We start from the raw sequence: 20891 nt of genomic DNA, 5'->3' as shown, positions 1-20891 counted from the left end.
TCAACCGGTGGGCCGCACTAATGAACCGCGGCGAGAATCAAGGGGGGAGGACCTCAAAAGGTGGAGCTGGGCAGTAGCCCAGTGGCGTATATTTACTTGACATGACAGGCAAGTCTCCAGCTATAAGACAGTGGGCAACGCCATCTTGAAGAAGCCACTCCATCCATTCTTTGTATGTAAAACTATATAAGTGACACACAATTTTCTTGCAAATATCATACAAATGAGACGACCTACAGTGATAATTATTAGTTTATATCTGGAATATGATTTAGAAATCATTGGAGATTAGTTTTGAAAAATAACCAAAACAAGGGTGATTTATGATGCTTTCTAAATGTATTATAATGTTTTATAATGTTTTATGAATGTCCTCATAGATTCTTATAAATATGACATTCATAGAAAGTGTTACTGAAATTACATTGTTTGACAGTGTAACCAAATTGTTTTTTCTTTATATTAATAAACATTGGCAATTAATGTTATCACTGAACGATGCATAAAAGAGAAACAATATCATAGCCTGTGCAGGGGGCCTGCACAAGAAAAAATCATAATGGTGACATTTGCACAATCGGTATTCTATTGCTCATTTGTAGGTCACGTCAATGATACATCACCATGTGGGTCAATTAACTTTTTCGGAGTGGATACCCTGATTCTACTTTGTGAGCTTGGCAAACTAGACATGGGTGGGCTGACCTCTGGAAGCCTGAGGGAGGGGGAATGGGGGAATCCATCAAGTATGGCATCTATAATGTTGTACAGTACTAATGCAATTAGTAAAATCATGTTTACAGCTTATTATATATGTATAAAATCTATGTTTCTTAAAATCTATGTTTATTATTAAAATCAGGAAGTGGTAAAATGAGTTTACAGAATTTCCAGTCTGTCACGACTTTAAACTGCAAAAATGCCCCATCATACTGCTGACATCTTTCTATCTTGTTTGTCCTCAATATCTCCTTTTTAAAAAGATGTTGTGCGTGCTGGGCTCTCGCCTTCATCACCAACACTTGAAGCTTCCTCTGAGGGAGCACTTATCACTTCTATGATATTATATTATTACATGACATTATAGTATTATATTACATTATATTACATGATATATTATGATACATTACAGTAGCATAAGCCAATATATCAGCCCCCCCTGTGTATTTTGCAGACCAGCAGAATATCCCCATGCAGGGACCATGTTTGCAGCTCATTATAGCCTCGTTTCCCTGCCACAGTTCCACGGCTCACAGGAGGCAGCTGGCAGCGTGCTGCTGGATTGCGACCGGGGTTTGAGAAGCACTCTTTCACACTCAGATGGCTGCTGTTCTTTTGGTGTTACTTTTCAGATGTCTGGCACCATAGAAAAACAGTCTCGTTTTTCCAGATTACAAAATCAAGTTTCCCGGGGGTTTTGTTTTTTTCCAGTGAAGCTTTATTGAAACCTTCCCTTTCAACACAGAAACCATTGGCACTCAATAAATGAAGCAAGTATAGAAATCTGTTATGGCAGTTAAAATCAAATATACATATGTGCAGCCTGCCGTGAAAATACTTTTTATTCTATTAGTTAAGGGTTGCAGTAGGAGAGATGCAGAGAAAGATTATCGGAAATACTGACCACTCAAAGGGTAATAATGCATTAAAGTCAGTGGTCAGTCCTGCATACTTTACCAAAACCGACAAACACATTCAGTGTATCCATGGCCAGTGGAACTTAATGCGATAAGAAGGAATAGTTGACTGTCAACTTCATAAAATTTTAGGGTGACCAGATAATCCATGTCACCTCCTGTGTTTGGCTAAATAGATCAGTTCTTCTTTGCTCTGACTGGTTTCTTCTGCTTCCTTGATTGAAAGACTCATTCAGCAGTTTTACATTAACATTAGTGACACATGCATGATTATAGGAGACTGACCAATCAGTTCACAGCAAGCACTTAATGTGAAATCCAGGTCCTGTTAATTGAAATGGGAGTTTACAACAGATTCTGTCCTGGATTATCTGATCACCTCATTAAATTTTTTACAGCGAACATGTAAAGAGTCAGGAAAGTATCGATGTTTAGACCAGAAGCAAAACATAATCATTTCCTTAGAAAGCTTTTTTCTTTCCAGAGAAATACAAGCAGGTATGGCAACATTCATGTACACGGAACTAGACAGACAAGTCCTATGTCTGGTGCACATAAAAATTAAAAAGAAAAACAGTTTCATTTTCTTATAAAATGATCTGTGCATGGGAAAAAATACAGCTTCGTAAAAAAGAAGTACAAAATAGCCAAGAAAGCACACCGTAGCATTAGAGGTCGACCGATATATCGGCTGGCCGATATATCGGGCCGATATTTGGCATTTTTTAATGTATCGGCAATGGCCGATATCCAAGTGTAGTACATCAATTTACAGACAGGCGCGTCGGGGCAGCCCAGCGTTATTGTTGCTGTGGAACACGTGACCCATGCTGCCTTGTGCAGGACCTCAGCCAGAAATGTTGCTTTAAAAGAAAATACGAGCGCTTTTGAAAGAGAATGCGAATTACCCTGTCGGGAACTGCCGTAATGATAATGAGCCTTCAAGCAGCTGTAGCTTACAGGTAATGTTACCTTAAATCCGACAAGTTACCCTGATAAGCCAGTAACCCCACTTTGTAGTACAGGCCTCTGGAGATAAATTTTATTTCAATGACTTAAATTAGCCAGTTTTGTCAGCCGGGGATCGGACCGCCAGGGCAGATAATGGATGGATGGATGGAATGATGACTTAAATTAGCCTATACACTGCCTATCTGTCACGTTTGGCAACGGTAGGCGAGCCGGGAAGCAGGCGACAGCAGCCAGGAAGTCAGGTAACAGGGTTTAATTAGCAAAAAACAAGCACGCAGAGACATCCACGGACAATACAATGACGGATCTGGCATACATGGGGAGACGCGGACTCATATACACAGGACAAGGCAAAAGAAACAGGAAACAGCTGGGCACGATCGGGGAAGCACACGTGGATAATGAGGGGGCGTGGCACACACTAGGAGCGGACGGAGCGGGGCGTGACACTATCTGCCGATCCCTTTTTCTTCATTAATGGCAATTATGTTGCAAAGGACTTTGGTATCTGTTACCTCTTGCTAACCTGGGTGGTCCGGTTTCTCTGTGGCTTTTGCTCACAGCCTTTTCTGATGTAACAGCATACTTCTTTCATTTGCTCATAAACCAATAGCGACCATAGATACTGTATACCATAAACCACAAATGATACAGTCTGCTATGCTTCCAGACCTAAATTGTGCACTCTGTTTCAAATCTGGAATATATTCTGAATTTACACACAAAAATTTCTTAATATCTATAAAAACGTAGTCACTGAACAAAACTTCTCACCCAAAATAAAGCCATGAACAAATCAGCAATGGCTGGAAGGTACGGTGGCCCTGCAGTACAAAGATAAATTAAAAAAAAAAAACAACTGATGAAAGTGTTTTCTCAATCTTTCAATGTTTTTGTATTTTAAATGTTTTCGTGTTTTTCAAATAAGTTTACATTTTTAAGTTCTTATAATTAAAAAAACTAAAAAATAAGAAAACACAAAAACAGAGAAACGAGAAAACAAGAACTAGAAAACAATCGTTATTTATTGGGTTTTTTCATATTTATTCTGCATTTTCTTGATCTGTTACGTTTTGCCACAACACATTTAAACGTTCTTGTATTATCTAAATACCAATAATCAAATGACCAATAATCGGAGTACAATGCCATGGAAAACTGGCTTGTTTTGTGTTCAATCTTTGGTTGAAACAATTTTCTTCTCCTTGCTGATTACTTTTGTTACGCTGGGTATACCAGTCAAGGAACCACCATTAAAAGTCATCTTTCCACCAGACCCTTGGATCAAAGTTGCTGTACCCCCTGGTACTACCTGTCCACTACCTCCCTGTTTCTCCACAAGGAGAATATTCTGGGGTCCAGAAATATTCCCCCTCGCCAAAGACCCTTGTTGCACCCATGCACCACCTCCCTGAAGCACCTGCCCAGGCCCAACCTTTTCCTCCACCAACAGGATGTTTTGAGACCCTGGCAGATCCTTCCTTGTCAGGGTTCCAGGCTGAAGTACTGGTCCCCCACCCTGCCCCTCCATGACCAATAGGTTCTGCGATCCATAAAGATTACCAACACCTGCTTTTACTCCCACTAGACCTTCTCGCATCACTGGAACTGAACCTTCTACCAACCCACCACCTACAGGTCCTGCCACCACTCTCTTCTCAGTTATCACCATATTCTCAGCTGCAGGAACACTGTTCACCAAATACATGGTCTGCGTGCTGGGAATCGAGGGTCTATCCGCAACCAGCACAGTGTTATGAACCTGAGGATCAAAGACATACTGAGTGGTTGGTACCACAGGGGTTGTGGTGTAGTTCACAGGCTGTTGAATGATGTATGTTGGTTTGGGGACCACCACGTTCTCGCGGACTGTCACGTTAGGGGTGGGAGCCATGTAACTGGTCTCAACAACTGGTTTTTCCACACGGACAGTGGGTTGAACCACCTTTGGCATGGTAATAGTGTCCATCACCACGTCTGTTACTGGGGGTGGCTCGAACTTGGGTGGCGGCAGTGGTGGCGGGACAAACGTTATGGGTTCCATTTCAGGGCCTCTGCAGATGTCAGCCAAGGTCTTGAACTTGGGGCCCAGATCATTCAGAAATTCAAGGTCGAAATTCAAGGTTTCCAGGAGGCTGCAGCAGCCAACAGAGCCTGCCAAGGATCCCTGTCCTTCACAGTCATGCACCAGCATTTTTTCATCCAGGGGTTCTTTGTCTAGAGCAATACTGGCTTTCTAGAATGTTCATGAAAAACATGACAAATAAGTTAATGGAAGATAAAAATGAATTACTGTAGGTTTGTGCATTTGGTACAGGTCTACATAAAGTCCATTAAACTATGATAATTTTTTAGACAATACAGGTATGATTTGTGATAAAATGTATTATTTAAACACCCCCCCCCCCAATCTTATCATGATGCACAAATGCATATACCCAAGAATGTGAACCTAAGTGTCATGTATCCATGTATATATACCTAAAATATCAATTTTGACCCGTATATTAAATGTACATCAACTGATCAAATTTATTAACCTAGGAGGATAGTTATCAGTTTAAGGTATCAATTTCTGAGCTAAATAAAAAATATATACAAAAAATACATAGCCATAGATAGATAGCTAATTTTCCATTCACCCTTACAGCCAACTTTCACTTAACTTTTAAACTGGATAATATGTTCTGTAATGTGCAAATAAACGTGAAGCATTAGCACTGCTAACCTTTGAGTAGTACTCTTCCAAATAAACATCAGGGAGGGCAATTCCTTCATATGTTTCAGTTTCAGTAGCACGGTATCTTGTGTTAAATGCAAAGTTTTGGTCCATGTAATCCACGTCCCTGTGCCCCCCTGCCTTAAATCCGGAGGAACCTGAAATGAGCCCGGCAGCTATTCCTGCTTGAGTAGCACCTGCACTTGATCTGACGACATTATCCACTTGAATTGGAGCATTCAGAAGTGGGACTTCCTACAAGGGAAAACAAAAAAATAATAAATATAGTAAGGGCTAGGAAATTTATCACGTTAACACAGGGCACCAGTCTGGTTGCATATGTGACCATTTATTGAGAGTATTTGAGTTCAAATTTCATGTGGTCGCATCTGTACGAGTGTATGATAATCATTAGGTGTTTGGCTCTGGCATGGGTACTGCATAACAAAATGTGATTGAAAGATTGTTTTTTCTTCTTCCCTGGTTCAGTGTGTCTTTCTCTTTTTGCTAAGTTAGTTTCTCCTTACCTGCATGCGGGAGTATATACATATATGTGCATCTGATGATAGGACGTGCAAAACAATCCCTTTATCTGTGATGTTAATATGTTCCAAAAATAAAGCAGTCTATAGTTGATTATTTTAAAAAGCAAAATGAGAGGAACGAGGAGGAGACTGAAGGAGAGGGAGAGCCAAGGAGAAACCCCAAGACAGACATAAGTGAAGGTGAGAGTGAAGTTATTCAAGTTAATGTTCAGATTATAATATTTTGCAAATACAGTAAACCCTTCACATTCCTGCATTAGATATTCGCGGTTTCGGTCATTCGCGAGTTGGCCATCAACAATTAAACAGGAATATTTTTGGAGCTTGAGAAAAGATTGCAGAAACATACAGATGACAAGTAAGCCGAAATCAATACTGAGAATGATTTGGATTGCATAAAATCATATAATATACAAATATTAGTAAGACATAATATTTGTTCGTCTAAGTGTATTCTACAGTATACCTTGAATATTAGAAGTCTTGGCTTGGGTACACCACTCATCTTTGTGTCGGTAACCTGCTTGCATTACTGTAGCTATCTTTGTAAACGTGGAATTTCACGTTGCCAACTGAGAAAGTTAGTAGCACCAGTGCTACCACTGGTTTTTATGATGGATTATTATTTCTTTGATCGTGTTAAGTTAAGCAGCATTTTGTTACCCAAATGGGAGAATAATATGACCATAGATTTTAATAGAGACCTATAATATTTAGGGCTGTCAAAATTAACGGGTTAACGCGGATTAATCCATCATCACGATTAATCTGATTAAAATTTTTAACGCAATTAACCCATGTGCAGTGCAGAATGATTCAAAATCCCTGAAATGTCTCTGTCAACCCATTTCGGGCAGTTTTAGTGCATTCCATTTGCCCTCGGAACTCGTATTCCGAGTCGGATTCCGGAGTTTTGAAGCCGGAAGTGACAACATGCGCTCACGTTTCTCGGAGATCCGAGAAATATCTCGGAGCAGCACAGAGGATCCCGAGTTCAGAAGCCCTTTATCAACAGAAGGGAAAGTTGTAGTTTTATACTGTTTAAGCAGTACTTCCCATTTGTGGCTCATTAAATCGGTCGCATACGCTATACCGTCCAACTTATCTGTGGATGTGTTGCTACGGAGTTTTATATGTAAAGCACCGCGCATAATGTGTTATCAACTGATATTGCTAACAATGGCAATTAACCGGGCTAGAATTGTACTTAGTTGGATTATTTGTCGGACTTACGGTAGTTTGTGCTAATTGTAAGCGAACGAAGATAAAGACCATTTAAACTGAGGTACCTTAAATCCGACAAGTTGTCCGGCTAAGCAAAAAATCTTGCTTTTTGATATGGGTCCATGGTATTGCACTTCTGTGGCAGATGGAATGCATCCGACTCATGTTCAAGATGTTCAATAAACATGTTAAGTGCATTTATATTCCCTTTTTTCTTGAGTCTTTTTGCTCATGCAAAATTAAATGTGATTAATATAGATTAAAAATAAATTATATTTAATCGTGATTAATCGAAATTAATCCACAGCAACCCTGTGATTAATCTGATTTAAAAATTTAATCGTTTGACAGCACTAATAATATTCCTTCCTGGCTGTAAACAACATGAGAGATTAAGTCGAGCGGTTGCACAGAATCCCAGAACAGTCTCACAGTCCTATAGTCTAATAGCGTCTCACAGGGAAGCTGATGTTACCCGGTTTATTTTGGTTTAAAAATTATCAGATGGAGGCAAGCATAGGGTAAAAATATTGTAATTTGCAATATTTGTTTATTTTATTGAAGGCTTATACCTTAAAGTCTCAAGATCGCTCATGTTATAAAGTGTCCTTTCAGTGGTGGCCAGGCTACTCGTCTTAGAGCTATTTGCCAAATTTAAAATTTTACATCAAAATTTGGGGCAAAATTAAATTGTGTTTCGATCCATCTGTATAATATGTACACGTGGTACATGCCATTAATTACCAAGGTGTGTGACTAAAAAAAGTAAAAAAAAAATGTTTAGTTTAACATCTTATAATACAATGCCCTCTCTTATTCCCTAGCGATGTCGTAGTCATCATGACATCATAGCGCAATGCATTTCTTACGTGTTTATGGTGATGCTAGTGTAAAACATACTGTGCTGTCAGCCGTATAAAAGTATAGTACATAGAATTATGTACAGTACATAATACTTGATAATGATAATAAACAACTGTGTTACTGGTTTATGTGGGACTGGGTGATAAAATGATAGCAATAATTATCACAATACAATTTCCCTTGAAATCGATATGCCACATGCTCAATATGATTCTTATATCATTTAAGACTAAATGTCACAGGCGAAACGCTTTGCATCACAAAATGGCATCACTTTCTGTGTGACTACTTGTCAGGACTGGCGAGTGAGCACAAGCGCAAACAGCCGTGAAAATGGGGATTTATGGAACAAAGAAGGGAATGCAATAGGCCAGGCAGACGACAGAAAAAAACTACAACAGGGCAACTCACTAGAAGAGGTTAAGTCCAAAGCAATCCGTTCAATCAAGGTAATCCAGCAAAGTCCAAAAGGAAAGTGCACAGTAAAATTCACTCTATGAGAGATCCCAACAGTAATAGTCACAGAAAATTAAGAAACAATAGGAAGAATGCCAGCGACTGCGTTTTTGCAGCAATGACTAAACTAACCTGTTCATCTTCAATCTCAGACTCTTAAAATGTGAAATGCCATTTTCGGTTTTATGTGATATTTGGTATGATTTGGTAGGTGATTTTTTGGTCTGGGAACACTGAAAAATGGCTCCCATATAATTAAATTCAGCTTACGAAAGGTTTCATACGAACGCTTTACTTCCGGATGGTGGGGAAAACCTCAAATTAATCACATTTTCTTGCAATCCTCGTGATGATGTTAAGTAAACTTGAAGCCTTAATCCAAGCACACTCACAAAACATCTTTTATAGAGATTTTATAAAAATCATATAAAAAATGGATCATGAAAACGCTACTCACTTTATCTTCGCCTTTGCCCTCAGTATGGTAGGCAATCAGGTGTTCTTTGGTGGAAAATGGCATCTCAGTGAAGCCCCCTCTCATGCCGCCGAACGCTCCGGCTCCAGCAGCCCCGCAGTTACAGAACAGCAGCAGCAGGGGTATCACTGCACACATTCAGGTGGGAAGGCAAGCAGACCTTAGTCATTAGGGGGTCGACTCTCCCATGCACTTCAGTCAAAAAAGCACGTAGCTGTACACTTTTTTGACTTAACCATATTCTCTAATCAATTTAACTGCGGGGTTTATGTATTCCTGAGACAGTGTTTCCCCTATCATTAAATTATCTGCATTTGTTTTACTGCTGTCATTAAAAGAGACACATGAACACCATGAATCCTGTCGGTGTACGTCTGCACCCCCCCCCCCAAGCTGTAAACTTAGGGGAAACACTGTAAGAGATGCTTATTTGCAGATTGTAAAAATAATTATGTAAAATACAATTTTAAGAGCTCAAATATAACATTATAACTGTCCTCGAAGAAGTGTTGAATCATCAACTTGACAGCCAGCTGAACTCAATCCAGAAATGGCACGATTTGGGATGTCGCACCCCAGCTCTTTTAAATTATTGCATAAAGAGTTGCATGACACATTCAAAAAGGAGTGAAATTAGAAAGCAAAATACGGTGCAATCACTGTTTTACGATATCTTGTAGGTAAGAAAATGGACAAGGGTATGTAACAAATAACTAACTTATGTAACTTTGAATTTCAAAAAGTATTTCTGGCAAGCATTATTCATAAACTTAACAGCTTGGTTAACATCTAATACATTTAAAAATGTTTTTTTTTCACCAAATCTTCATTAATACAGTGGTACCTCGGTTCTCGAACTTAATTTGTTCCAGACTCCGGCTTGAATCCTAAAAAGTTCGAGTTCTGATCGAAATAATGGAAAACCAATTAATTGGTTCCCGGCCCCCCAAAATTACACCTAAATATGTTTTTTTTTTTTAGCATTTAAACACTAAATGAACAGGATAAAACAAGAAGAGCATTTTTTTCTTAATGGCTTCCTGCCACGATCGTCCGCTCCTTCCGTGTGCCACGCCCCCTCGTTAACCTCGTGTGGGATCCCCATGTGATCCCAAGAGGGTCTAGCTGCAGAAGCCTGTAGAGTGGAGCTCCACCGGAAATACGTCACTCCACAGGAAACACGTGATCTTTAAGGACGTAAAGTGGAGCTCCGGTTAGGGTTAGGGTTTATTCACTGTGACACAGAGTTGAGACCACGTGTTTCCTGTGGAGGTGACGTATTTCTGGTGGAGCTCCACTCTACAGGCGTCTGCAGCTGGACCCTTCTCCATTTCCTGGCGCGTACAATTCATATTAGGTCGGCGTTCACGGTTCGACTTTCAGATCGAGTTCTAGGTCAAACTGGTTTGTTCGACTTTCAAGAAATTCGAGTTCTAGTGAGTTTGAGAACCGAGGTACCACTATATCCAAAATGACTTACAAGTAATGCTTCTGCTGGGAATATCAAATGGTTGGCTTCAGATAAACTTCAGCCCTCTAACAAAGATATGTAGCCCAAGGCCGCCCCTGCGGCTGCCCTCAGATGTGGCCATGGAGGTTTTATTTCAGAAGCAGACCATTGAAAGCGGCCGTGCACCACCAGACCGTGGTGAACTCGTTTACACTGTAGCACTCATGAATTAAAATTGAAATCTTTCATTGATTTTAAATGTGGTTTATCCTCACTATTCTTGTGGCATTTAAAATGAATTACCTATATTTGAAATTAATTAGCAATGACCCACTTCAAACAAATTGCAATGGAGCAAACAGTGCTAGTTATATAATAATAACAATGGCAACTGGTCTTGGTGTTTGTGTCACAACATGAAAATCACTGGTCACTCCTTGGCCACCCCACTGAAAAATTTCTGCTGGCTCCTCTGATCCAGCCACCTGCCTGTCCAATTACTTCCCCCTTCTGTTGTACAAAGGAAATTACTTATTTTATACACATTTGTGCTTTTTTGACAAGAAATTAACACAAATTTAATCCTTTATATCATTAATGCATACGTGAGTACCAATTACGTCAATCCCTGATTATATATAATATATAAATAATAAGGCACCGGCATTTAACTGAGGTATTGACACAACATGTGTGCCTCACAGATAAAAAAAAAACCCAAAATAAAAGTCATCTTCAGTTACCCTGTCTTCACTTATTCCTTCAGTGTGATAAGAAATTTCCCATCAATCAGTTATTGTGGTTACGTTTCCCACCAATCAGTTACTGCGGTTACGTTTCCAACCAATCAGTTACCGTGGTTACGTTTCCCACCAATCAGTCACCACGGTTATGTTTCCCACAATCATTTACTGCGGTTACATTTCCATCAGCAAGGACCAAACATTGTTTAATGTTCCACAGCAGTGTTTCTGACTCAAAAGGGGCTCATGAAACCATTTTCAGTGGGTCACAGTGCGTGGTTAAAAAAATCCTCCACCCACTTTACAGTTTTTACTGTTGCCACTCCCAGCCCCCAGTCAACAACTTATATCATGAATTTGGAACGTGACTTACTGACCAAGGAATGTGGGTTGTGAGGCTAAACCAGTACAGAACTAGTGTTCTACTGCTTATGTGGTTGATTATGTGTGTGAGTCTGTGCCCTGTGATCTTTGTCTCTACCCCATAACTCTGAACTAGATTAGAGGTAGGTGGATGGATGGATGGATGGATGGGCAGACTGATATGTCATCACAAATACATTGGGTCTAAAAACATGGGACTATTAATCTTTAAAAAGTGGAACTCACGCAAAATCAGGATAATCCCAAGAAGCATTGCTCCTATTGCTGCTGATCCAAAGGATATAGAACTCCCTCTCAAAGCTCTGCCCCCACAGACGGAATCTTCAGTGCAGGTGCACACATCCAAATTGAGCACTTGGTTGTCAGAACAGGCGAGCCCTTGGTGGTCTTTTATTACCAAGGTGATCTTGGAGGAACCAGATTCTAATTTACAGTTGGGCTTCAGGACAGCTGCAGTGTCTGGAGGATAAATATTCACAAACCAATTTTATAAGGCCACGTGCAAATTAAAGTTCAAATGTGTTTTTTAAATTGTTTTAAAGGACAACACTTGAGATTCTTAGCCACTGGAGGCCATACCATTAAAAGTCTCCAGCTTCCATTGATCGCTTGGATTTTGAGCTACCAGGGTGAACCCAAAGGGTGCAGCATTAGGGTCACTATCCTCATCGACTGCTGTAACAGTCACAGCTTGGACGTCCGAGCACAGAAGCTGGTGGCTGCTGGTGATGTGAGGACAGTGATCGTTGGAATCCTGAACCTCGATGGCTATGGTGCCAGTAGCCGTCTTGTATGGGAAATCTAGAAGGAAATCTCAATCAATAAAACACGGGAAGGATAGCTATTTTTTATGAAAAAGTATTCATGCTTAAATATCTAACCTGTTAACCCTTCCCAATCTATGTTTAATAGGAATTTGATTTTTATTGGTAATTTTCTTTATTTCTTTATATTAGTAGTATCCATGTAGTGTATTTGCACCTGTGTAAATACATGCACATTTTCCAGCTTTCTTTTTATTTTCTTGATTTATAATAAAATTTATAAAAACAAATGATTATGCTAAATTATTATTATTAGATATCATAATTATGTATTGTTTTCAAAATATAAATTAATGCTATTTATGTGCAATTGAAATGAAGTATTCCTCATTAGGGATTTGAACACACTATCCCTGAAAAACAATAGTGCTCCTATTGTCTTCTTATGCTACTGCAGTTGTCCGTTGCTTAATAACCTGCCTTTCATTACACCGATGACTTTTGCATAATATATCCCGTCCTTCACAAATTTGGACTCCCGATCTGGCACCTTGTTGAGTTTCACTTCAGCAGTTGTTTCGTTGATTGACAGCAATTGTTCTGGATCATAATCCTTGGCATACCTTGGTAGGAGATGAGCTCACTGATCAGACGCCTGTCATACGCGAACTACAACGAAATTTCTCAAAATTACGTTTTTAATATCTATCTATCTATCTATCTATCTATCTATCTATCTATGTCTACATGCTACAGTATGTACTTAATGCATTAATTAAAGAGTCATAAGGTATTAATTACGTGCTGCTCCCATGCTTGTTCATCATTAATCAATCATGACAGTTAATGTTTATATTAATTAACAGTTAACTAATTACTTAATAATGGTAAGACCACTTGGAGCAAAAATTACTTATTTACTACTCAAGCAAAAATCATGAACTGATGTTTCCCCATGAAATACATGAAGTGTCATGGTTTATTAATGATGAATAAACATGGTATCAGTACTTAACATACACTTAGTTGCTGGTTAATTAATGTACTAAGTAAGTACACTACTACATTATTGATGTCCCCTCAAGTCAAGTGTTACCAAGTTTTGATTTCACAGGAAGTGTAAGTTGGGATGGTCACACCCTCACGTCACGTCATGCATATAAAATTCTAATTTAGATATGCGTCATATATAATTAATATACTTTTTCAATTAATCTGAAACCAAAAAGGAGACTCACCAGATATTTTTGGCAACCGTCCCAGAGTCTCCATCAATGACTGGGTAGGTTGCAATCACATGTGGGAGATTGATTTTGGTGCTGTCCTCAGGAATGGATGCTGCTTTAACTTTTGGAACAAACCGGGGGGGATCAGGCAGGTTCCTGACATTGACTTTTATTGGATACCGTTTAAGACTTCCCAGGCCTGAGGTGCCACCAGAACCAGGTCTTGAAGATGGATCTGAGCCTGCTGACCAGACTGAGTTCTGAAAAGGTGCCTTGTTTCGTACAACCACACCCAGCTGCATATTTGGGACTTGCTCAAAGTCAACTTCCTTCATAAAACAGAGAAACACATTATAAATCACACATGTATCATGATTACCTCTGTGTCAAAAGAATCAAACAGAACTTGAAGGTTGACTCTACCTTTCTCAAAATTAAGACACCTTCATTGGTTTTAGGATCTGTCTCAATACTGAATGTCCCGTCCTCATTTCCTGAAGCTATTTCAAAGTCAGCCAGCCAGTTGTCAGTCTGCTCCAGATCTGAATCAAGAGCTTTAATCCTCAGCACTTCCACGTTGGCTGTGTTCTCATTGACACTGGCCTCATACTGAAATAAACACCGGAGGGTACATTTAAAGGCCTGAACAATCATATCAGCACGTTCTCATGTGAAGAAGTTGTACTTTTATCTACCTCATCCTTCTCCAGAGTGGGCATGTTATCATTGATGTCCAGAACCTTCACCGTCACCGTTCCTGTTCCAGTGAGCCCGCCTGGATGTCCATTCATATCTGTAGCCTTTACTGTCAATACATAGGAACTGCACCTCTATTGACAAGGTGAATAATGCAAATTAAAAATGATCATGATGATCACGTGGGGATGTGTCAGGGCGGAATCAAACAAAACTAAACTTTAGGCACACGGTCACATTTTTTTTTATTTCCTTAGCATTTTCTATTCAATTCCCTCAAATCTATGTTCTTCTGTCACAGAACATAACAGACACAGCAACTGCCTCCAAGCCCCCAAACTGCAAATCTCACATATATGAAAAATACCAAGGATTAAAGCATTGATATCATGCATAGTACATTAATTCATGCTTCTTTTATTTCTCTCATTTTTACTGTATGTATACATTCTCATTATGGTGGGAGTCGTAACAAAAAATATTTGGTACAATAGGTACAATATCTAAAACAATTTTTAAATGTTTGTAATGTTTTGTAGTCAAACTATGTTGTCGAAGTGTGTATTTAATGGAAAAATGCATCTTTGTGTAGTTTGCTAACTACTGCAGTGTATGATGGGTACAATATTTGGAGGCTACTTAAATTTTATCACCTGCAACTGAGCAAGTGGCGTAGGCAGGTCCTAGTGGTAAATTTGGAAAGGGAGGAGGGTCCATTTTTGCCCCAGGGCCAGCTGTTGTGGGCAGTGATGGCTTAATGGTTATGGAAGTGCACTTGTAATTGAAAGATTGCAGGTTCAAATCCCCAACCACCACGGTATCACTGAGGTACCCTGAGCAAGGTACCGCCCCCAACCACTGCTCCCTGGGCGCTGAATTAGCTGCTCCCTGCTATGTCACAATGTCACATACTGTATAGGTTAAATGCTGTGGTGTGTCAACAATGATCACAGTTCTCTAAATTCTATACAGTTGTTCTGCCACTGAACACAATGGATTTAAAGCAAGATAAGTGAAGGAAATTGTGCTTACTTCTCGATCAATATCTGGTTTCCATACGTGTATTTGTCCAGAACTTGAGTTAATATTGAACATGAATCCTGTATCTTCTGGTTCCTGCTTTATAATACTGTAACTAATCGCTGTATGAAGAGTAGCTGGATCATCCTTATCAGTGGCTCTTACTTGAGTGATGAATGTACCTGCAATATATTTCAATGAGCATTGTAGTACCTGTAGCCCTGATTTTACATTTTATTTTCTTGCTTGAACTGAGAAGTTTAGCAATGAAAAAGAAAAAGATTTACCATTCACATTACAATGCACATTACGCTACACTTCAAAGAGTCTCCTTATTTATCAAATATCAGATTCAAAAATAACATCAACTGACATTTTACTACTGGTTGTGCAAAACCTTGAGGTGTCTAATCCGCATTGCCTGCAAAAAAAACTACATTATATGTATTATAGCCTGTTTGTGTCATGAAAAGTATAGCACATTCTGTTCTTCTTTATGTTTGCTGAATTATAACGCACACATACTTATTACTACAGAGCATCAAGAATTCAGGCAGACAATGAAAATATACATACCTGGTGGACTTCCTTCACTAACATTTCCTGGTGGCAACACATCAAATACTGGGGGATTATCATTTTGGTCTATGACCTGAATCCTCATTACAATGTTATCTTCTGCAATGGACCCATTTTTGTATTTTACAACAGCTGACATCTGCATAAAAAAAATCTCACTGTTTTCTCTTCCCATTGAGCAATCCTATTTACAACATTTTATCACCAAAACAGCAATTGTTCTCTCGCCCTTACGATGTATATTGGGATTTTTTCTCTGTCCAAAATGCCGGTAACCCTAATGAGGCCATTTCTTTTGTTCACAATGAAAAGGTTAAAGGGTTCTTCAGTGGCACCTGGTCCATTCAGGAAGTAGTCAAGGTCCACATTAATATCTTTGTCAGATCTAATCTGCAAAAAAAGCATAATCCACATTTGACATGATACATAATAGTGTGTAGGATTACTCTAATCCCCACTAATTTATCAAAATTAACTACCAAACTAATTAAAATACAGTAGGCTGTTTATTATGTGAAGAACATAACATACTATAATCATTACATATGCAGGGGTGCGGAAATCCAACGCCCGACCCGTCCGACGCCGGTAAATTGACCGTCAGACAAGCATGTTTTTCTGGTTTCAGTTGTCCGCAATTTTCTGGAGAAAAAATTATTTTATGTGCTGCGCAGGGCATATTTTTACCACTATTTTCAAATTTTAAACATTTGGGTACGTACTTCGTGCGGAAACAGTCTACTTAGACATGTTTTTCATGTCTCAAATTGGTCTTCAATATTGTTTACAAAATGACGGCTGATTTTTCAAAGGGGAAGCACTCTTACGGTGTTACATAAGTAGGGCTATTTTACCCTACTATTTAGATGCGGTCATTTTTTTTTCATTTTTACATTACGATGTAATCTGATGATTTTTCATTATAATCGATAACTTTTATGCATTACTGGTAGGTTGTGATATATTGAATAGTTAAGAAATTTATTGCGTGACAACATTAATTTTGATGAGCTGTCTATAGATCGTTTTTGATTAGAGAATTTTTCATATAAAACAAGTTGGTTTCGCGCTGTCAGTTTATTAAAAATAAAGAAGAAAACATTCTAAGGGTTTCCAAATGTTATGAAATATCTATAAATATCTTAACTTAGACGCGATTATTTTTTCCCGACAACATCGGTAATATTTACTTCTTTGGAAATGTAACATCTTGCGGAATTTCGAATACGTCATTATGAATTACCGTGCGTAACCCATAATGCACTGCGGTAAGCACGTTTTTCTCGCTGTTGCGTGTTGCTGAAACTGAAGCAAGTAGCATCGCGGATGAGAAATGAATCGTTTCTTGATTAAAATTGGCACAACAAGCCCTGAAAAACCTGACAATGAGGGCAAGAAAAGAAAAAGAGAAACTGAAAGGGACCGTGAGTATGATAAAAAAAACATCTTTTATATAATGTTCTAGAGCAGGGGTGCCCAAACATTTTCCCTTAGTGGGCCAAAATGAAAATCTATCGGAGGACCGCGGGCCAAATGTAATATTTTACACAAAATACAAACACTAATAGCAAAGTAAAGTAGGCTACTTTTATTTATCAAACAGTTATCTAACCTTCCTTTCTGTGTAAATAACATTAAACAAAATATGACAAATAAGTCATATATAGGCATTTAGAGCACGTCTAAACTTTTGTAATCACATGTAGTGCAAAATGTCAAAGAGTGCATGTCCAACAGCAACACAACAACAGTAGCAACAATATAAGCAAAGACTCATGGGACTTTTTGTAAATTGTTAAAATATGACTATTTATGAAGTGTGGAAATGTACATATCTGCACAGATATACTCTACATTACCCTTATAGTTGCTTGTATTTCAATTTTAGTCTTAGATATTTGAAATGTAATCAAAGCACCATGAGTGAGGACTGTATAATATACAGTCGAACCCACTTATCTCGACCTCAGCTAACCCGCCAACCCTATTAAGTCGACGTTTTTGAAGTGGAACCGCCAAATTCCCTTATTGCAATAGCATTTCTCATCGGTTATGTCGATTCTTTTATGTCGCCGAACCCTAATATCTCGAGCACGAAAGAGGGCCAAAATCGCCACTTAACATCGGTTATCTCGATCCCCGTAACTAATCGCCGGCTTTTTAAAATGTATCACAAGTGCTAAACAGCGCGTATTCAAATCGCATTCGCATGGTAATTCGCTGAACAACGCAGGTGAAACGCAATCTAGGTAAATCCCCATCAAAATCAAAGCCAAGCATATCTGCATGCGGCAATGACAACGAAGATGAAGAAGATGCGGACGAAGATTTGGAACCAATTCCCTCTGCCGGTGAGGTGATAGAAATGCTACAAAAAATTTGACAGTATGGTTCTTTTGTAGGGGATGGACTGTTTTAGACAGCATAAATAATATCGAAGCATTTGTTTTCAAGCAGACTGTTAAAGGCAAAAAGCAACTAAGCATTTTAGACTTTGTAAAGAAACCATATTAACTGCGTGTACGATACATTTCAGAGCTGTCAGAGCGAAATGACTTGTGAATGTCATTTTGACACTGCAGATTTGCTTTTTGTAACAACGAATTACACCCCGCAGGTTTTTTTGTGATTTTGTGAGCGATCTTTGTGTTTGCAATGTTGGATAACATAATTAAAGGTTTGTATCGAGAATCGACAGTGGTTTTTATTGTATACTGGTAAATCTCCGCTTTTAGTTGGTGCACATATGCCTTTTGTTGTTAGCCGACATGTATGTGCATTTTTATAGCATGCCGATCGCGTCATCAAACAAATCACGGCAACGCCAAAAACCCGTGCATGTACATTCTAATTTATTAACGCACATAAATACATTTCAAGCATATCTTAATACAGTATATTGCCGCCATATTGGTTTTCGGTTATCTCGATCATCGGTTATCTCGACGCTTTTTGGCAACCCCCTAGTCCGGCGACATAACCGGGTTCGACTGTATATTAGTTAGGCCAACGTACACTAAAAAGTAAACGCACTGATAGCTACATTGGGATTCTTGCTTTAAGAATTTTTGAAACAAATTTTAGTACAGTATAATTTAAAATTTTAGATATTCATTGGCGGGCCAATCTAAATAGTACGGCGGGCCAACTTTGGCCCGTGGGCCCCACTTTGTGCAACCCTGTTCTAGAGCAAAGTGGCAAAATACTACTCCCTGAAAGAACTTTTTTTCAGTTTTTAAATGGAAGGCGGTTCTGGTATCAATAAAAGAGATCAGAAAAAATATTTTTTTTCACTTTTGTTATTTGTTTGTGGGCAAGTGAATTTAACTGGCGGATAAGTGGATTTTCTAAGTTTACTTGTCCGTGGACAAGTAGAAAGAAATTAGATTTCCACACCCCTGATATGTCTTTTTTTAAAAACAGCAAGACTTGTTAAATTAATTAAAAATTATTTAGAATGAAACTTTGGGAGGAAACTGTACAGAATCTGAAACCTTAATTTTAATTTGTTGAAATAAGATGATTTTGTCACTAGGCACACTCAAACACATTAGTTTTTAACATATAAAGATATTTGTCCTGTATAATAATTCCTAAAGTTCTAACAAAGAATCTGATGATCTTAATTTAAAATGTACCATATATACATCCAAGCCTGGAAATGGCTGGAATAAGGTTCTTACTTCATCAAAATGACTGTCCCTGCAACATTCCAGTCTATCTGTCCTGAAGGCTATACTACACATACTGTGCTAACCCTCACTGGTAGAATTTACTGTATGCGCATTTCTTTTTACATTATTTTCTGTGGAAACAGATTCGCCCAGCAGCTGTGCAAATCCGGGTTCATTGCCCCATCTCAATAGTCCACAGAAATGAATGTTACCCGTGCTACGGATGTTTTTCCTGTGTAGTCCACATTTTCTGTTAGCTTCTGCGCAGGGACAACCCACTCCCTTTTCTGTCTCGTTTTGGCATCCACTCCATTTGTGGAAACCTTTCACAAGAAAATGCAACAAATCACAACACAAGCAACAGAGACTGGGGGAAATCAATTGTCACCGACACAATGTCACTGAAAACAGTGGTGTTGTCACAAGCATCGTCGAACATACAGATCCTTATATGTGCGGAATTACAGTCTTACTTAAAACCAAAACCCTGTTTTTGAATTGGCTGATTTTTTATTGAAATTGCATGGCCACATCAATGAAATGATGTGTCAGAACAGTTTAATGACCTGCCTGATTCCAATGCAAGCTAAACGCTTCTTGGACATTAGTCCTCAGAATTAAGATGGGCCATTTGACTGCTGTTAAACACTAAAATGGAAGTTCTCATTGTTAATACTAAGCTAAAACTATAGCAGTTAATGTTTTTCAGCCATAATAAAATGAAAAGGAAATGTTGCACCTATGGAAAATTTCAAATAAATGAATTAGCAACAAAATTATTCTTAAGCACTTTGTGTCAGTTATTATCAAGACATACATGTGCAGTGTAGGACATCTGTGACATGTAATACATTTTTATTTACTAGCATTTTTTTTGACTGTCTGGTCAAAGTTTTATCACAATGTAACATACCTCTGAGGAATAAAGAAAAAAAATACGAAAAACACACGTACTAGTTGTTCTTCTAAAGTGCTTTTTTTAAACTTACCACCAAGATGAGAAACAGCGGCAAGCCCAGTACCGAGAGGGAAGTTGATGCCATGGCAAATTATCCTACTGTGAGTCTGTCCAGTGTCCACCAACCCCACTTAAATAGCCGTCTATCTTCCTCCGTCATAAAAATTATTTAGAACTGACCTAACCTGTTCTATACCAGGTGATTCATGCTGATATTATACCATCATAATGCATCCGTGTTTGGCTTTTGCATATCAGCAAATAGCACGCACGAAAAAAAAACAACAAATAGCACAAACAAACAACAGAGCTACTCCACCTGAGGGCGAAAATCCCAAATTATAACGTTGGCTAATATGCAAATTACTGTATGTATTGCCAGTCAACATTACACAGAAACCCGCACCTTCTCACATGTAACATATGATTGTTATATATTATAATTGGGAGAGAAAAATAACAAGCTATCCAGACGTATCCAGGCTATTGTCACCATTCCAGTACG

At 38.7% G+C, this 20891-nt stretch overlaps 1 protein-coding gene across 2 annotated transcripts; it reads right to left on the bottom strand.

Annotated features, from left to right (window-relative positions):
• Positions 1-1415: 1415 nt before the first annotated feature.
• Positions 1416-20472, bottom strand: LOC140591105 (desmoglein-2.1-like). 2 transcript variants are annotated; one of them, XM_072712849.1, is made up of 14 exons: positions 20418-20472; positions 19641-19751; positions 15989-16144; positions 15752-15893; positions 15188-15357; positions 14155-14289; positions 13883-14068; positions 13472-13788; positions 12714-12856; positions 12049-12270; positions 11695-11928; positions 8875-9020; positions 5338-5583; positions 1416-4845 (listed from the first exon to the last, which is right to left on the bottom strand). In XM_072712849.1, exons 1-14 carry the CDS (start codon positions 20469-20471, stop codon positions 3784-3786), a joined length of 3324 nt encoding a protein of 1107 aa, XP_072568950.1. In that variant the 5' UTR covers position 20472; the 3' UTR covers positions 1416-3783. The 2 variants fall into 2 exon arrangements, with proteins under 2 accessions (XP_072568950.1, XP_072568951.1); XM_072712850.1 differs by lacking the exon at positions 20418-20472 and having other exon boundaries at positions 15989-16139; positions 19641-19676.
• Between the last annotated feature and the right edge of the window lie 419 nt (positions 20473-20891).

The sequence above is a fragment of the Paramormyrops kingsleyae genome, chromosome 1 (assembly GCF_048594095.1).
Source record: "Paramormyrops kingsleyae isolate MSU_618 chromosome 1, PKINGS_0.4, whole genome shotgun sequence".
NCBI lineage: Eukaryota > Metazoa > Chordata > Actinopteri > Osteoglossiformes > Mormyridae > Paramormyrops > Paramormyrops kingsleyae.
Note: the sequence above shows the minus strand (reverse complement) of the source record. Positions and strands in the feature narration are given on the sequence as shown.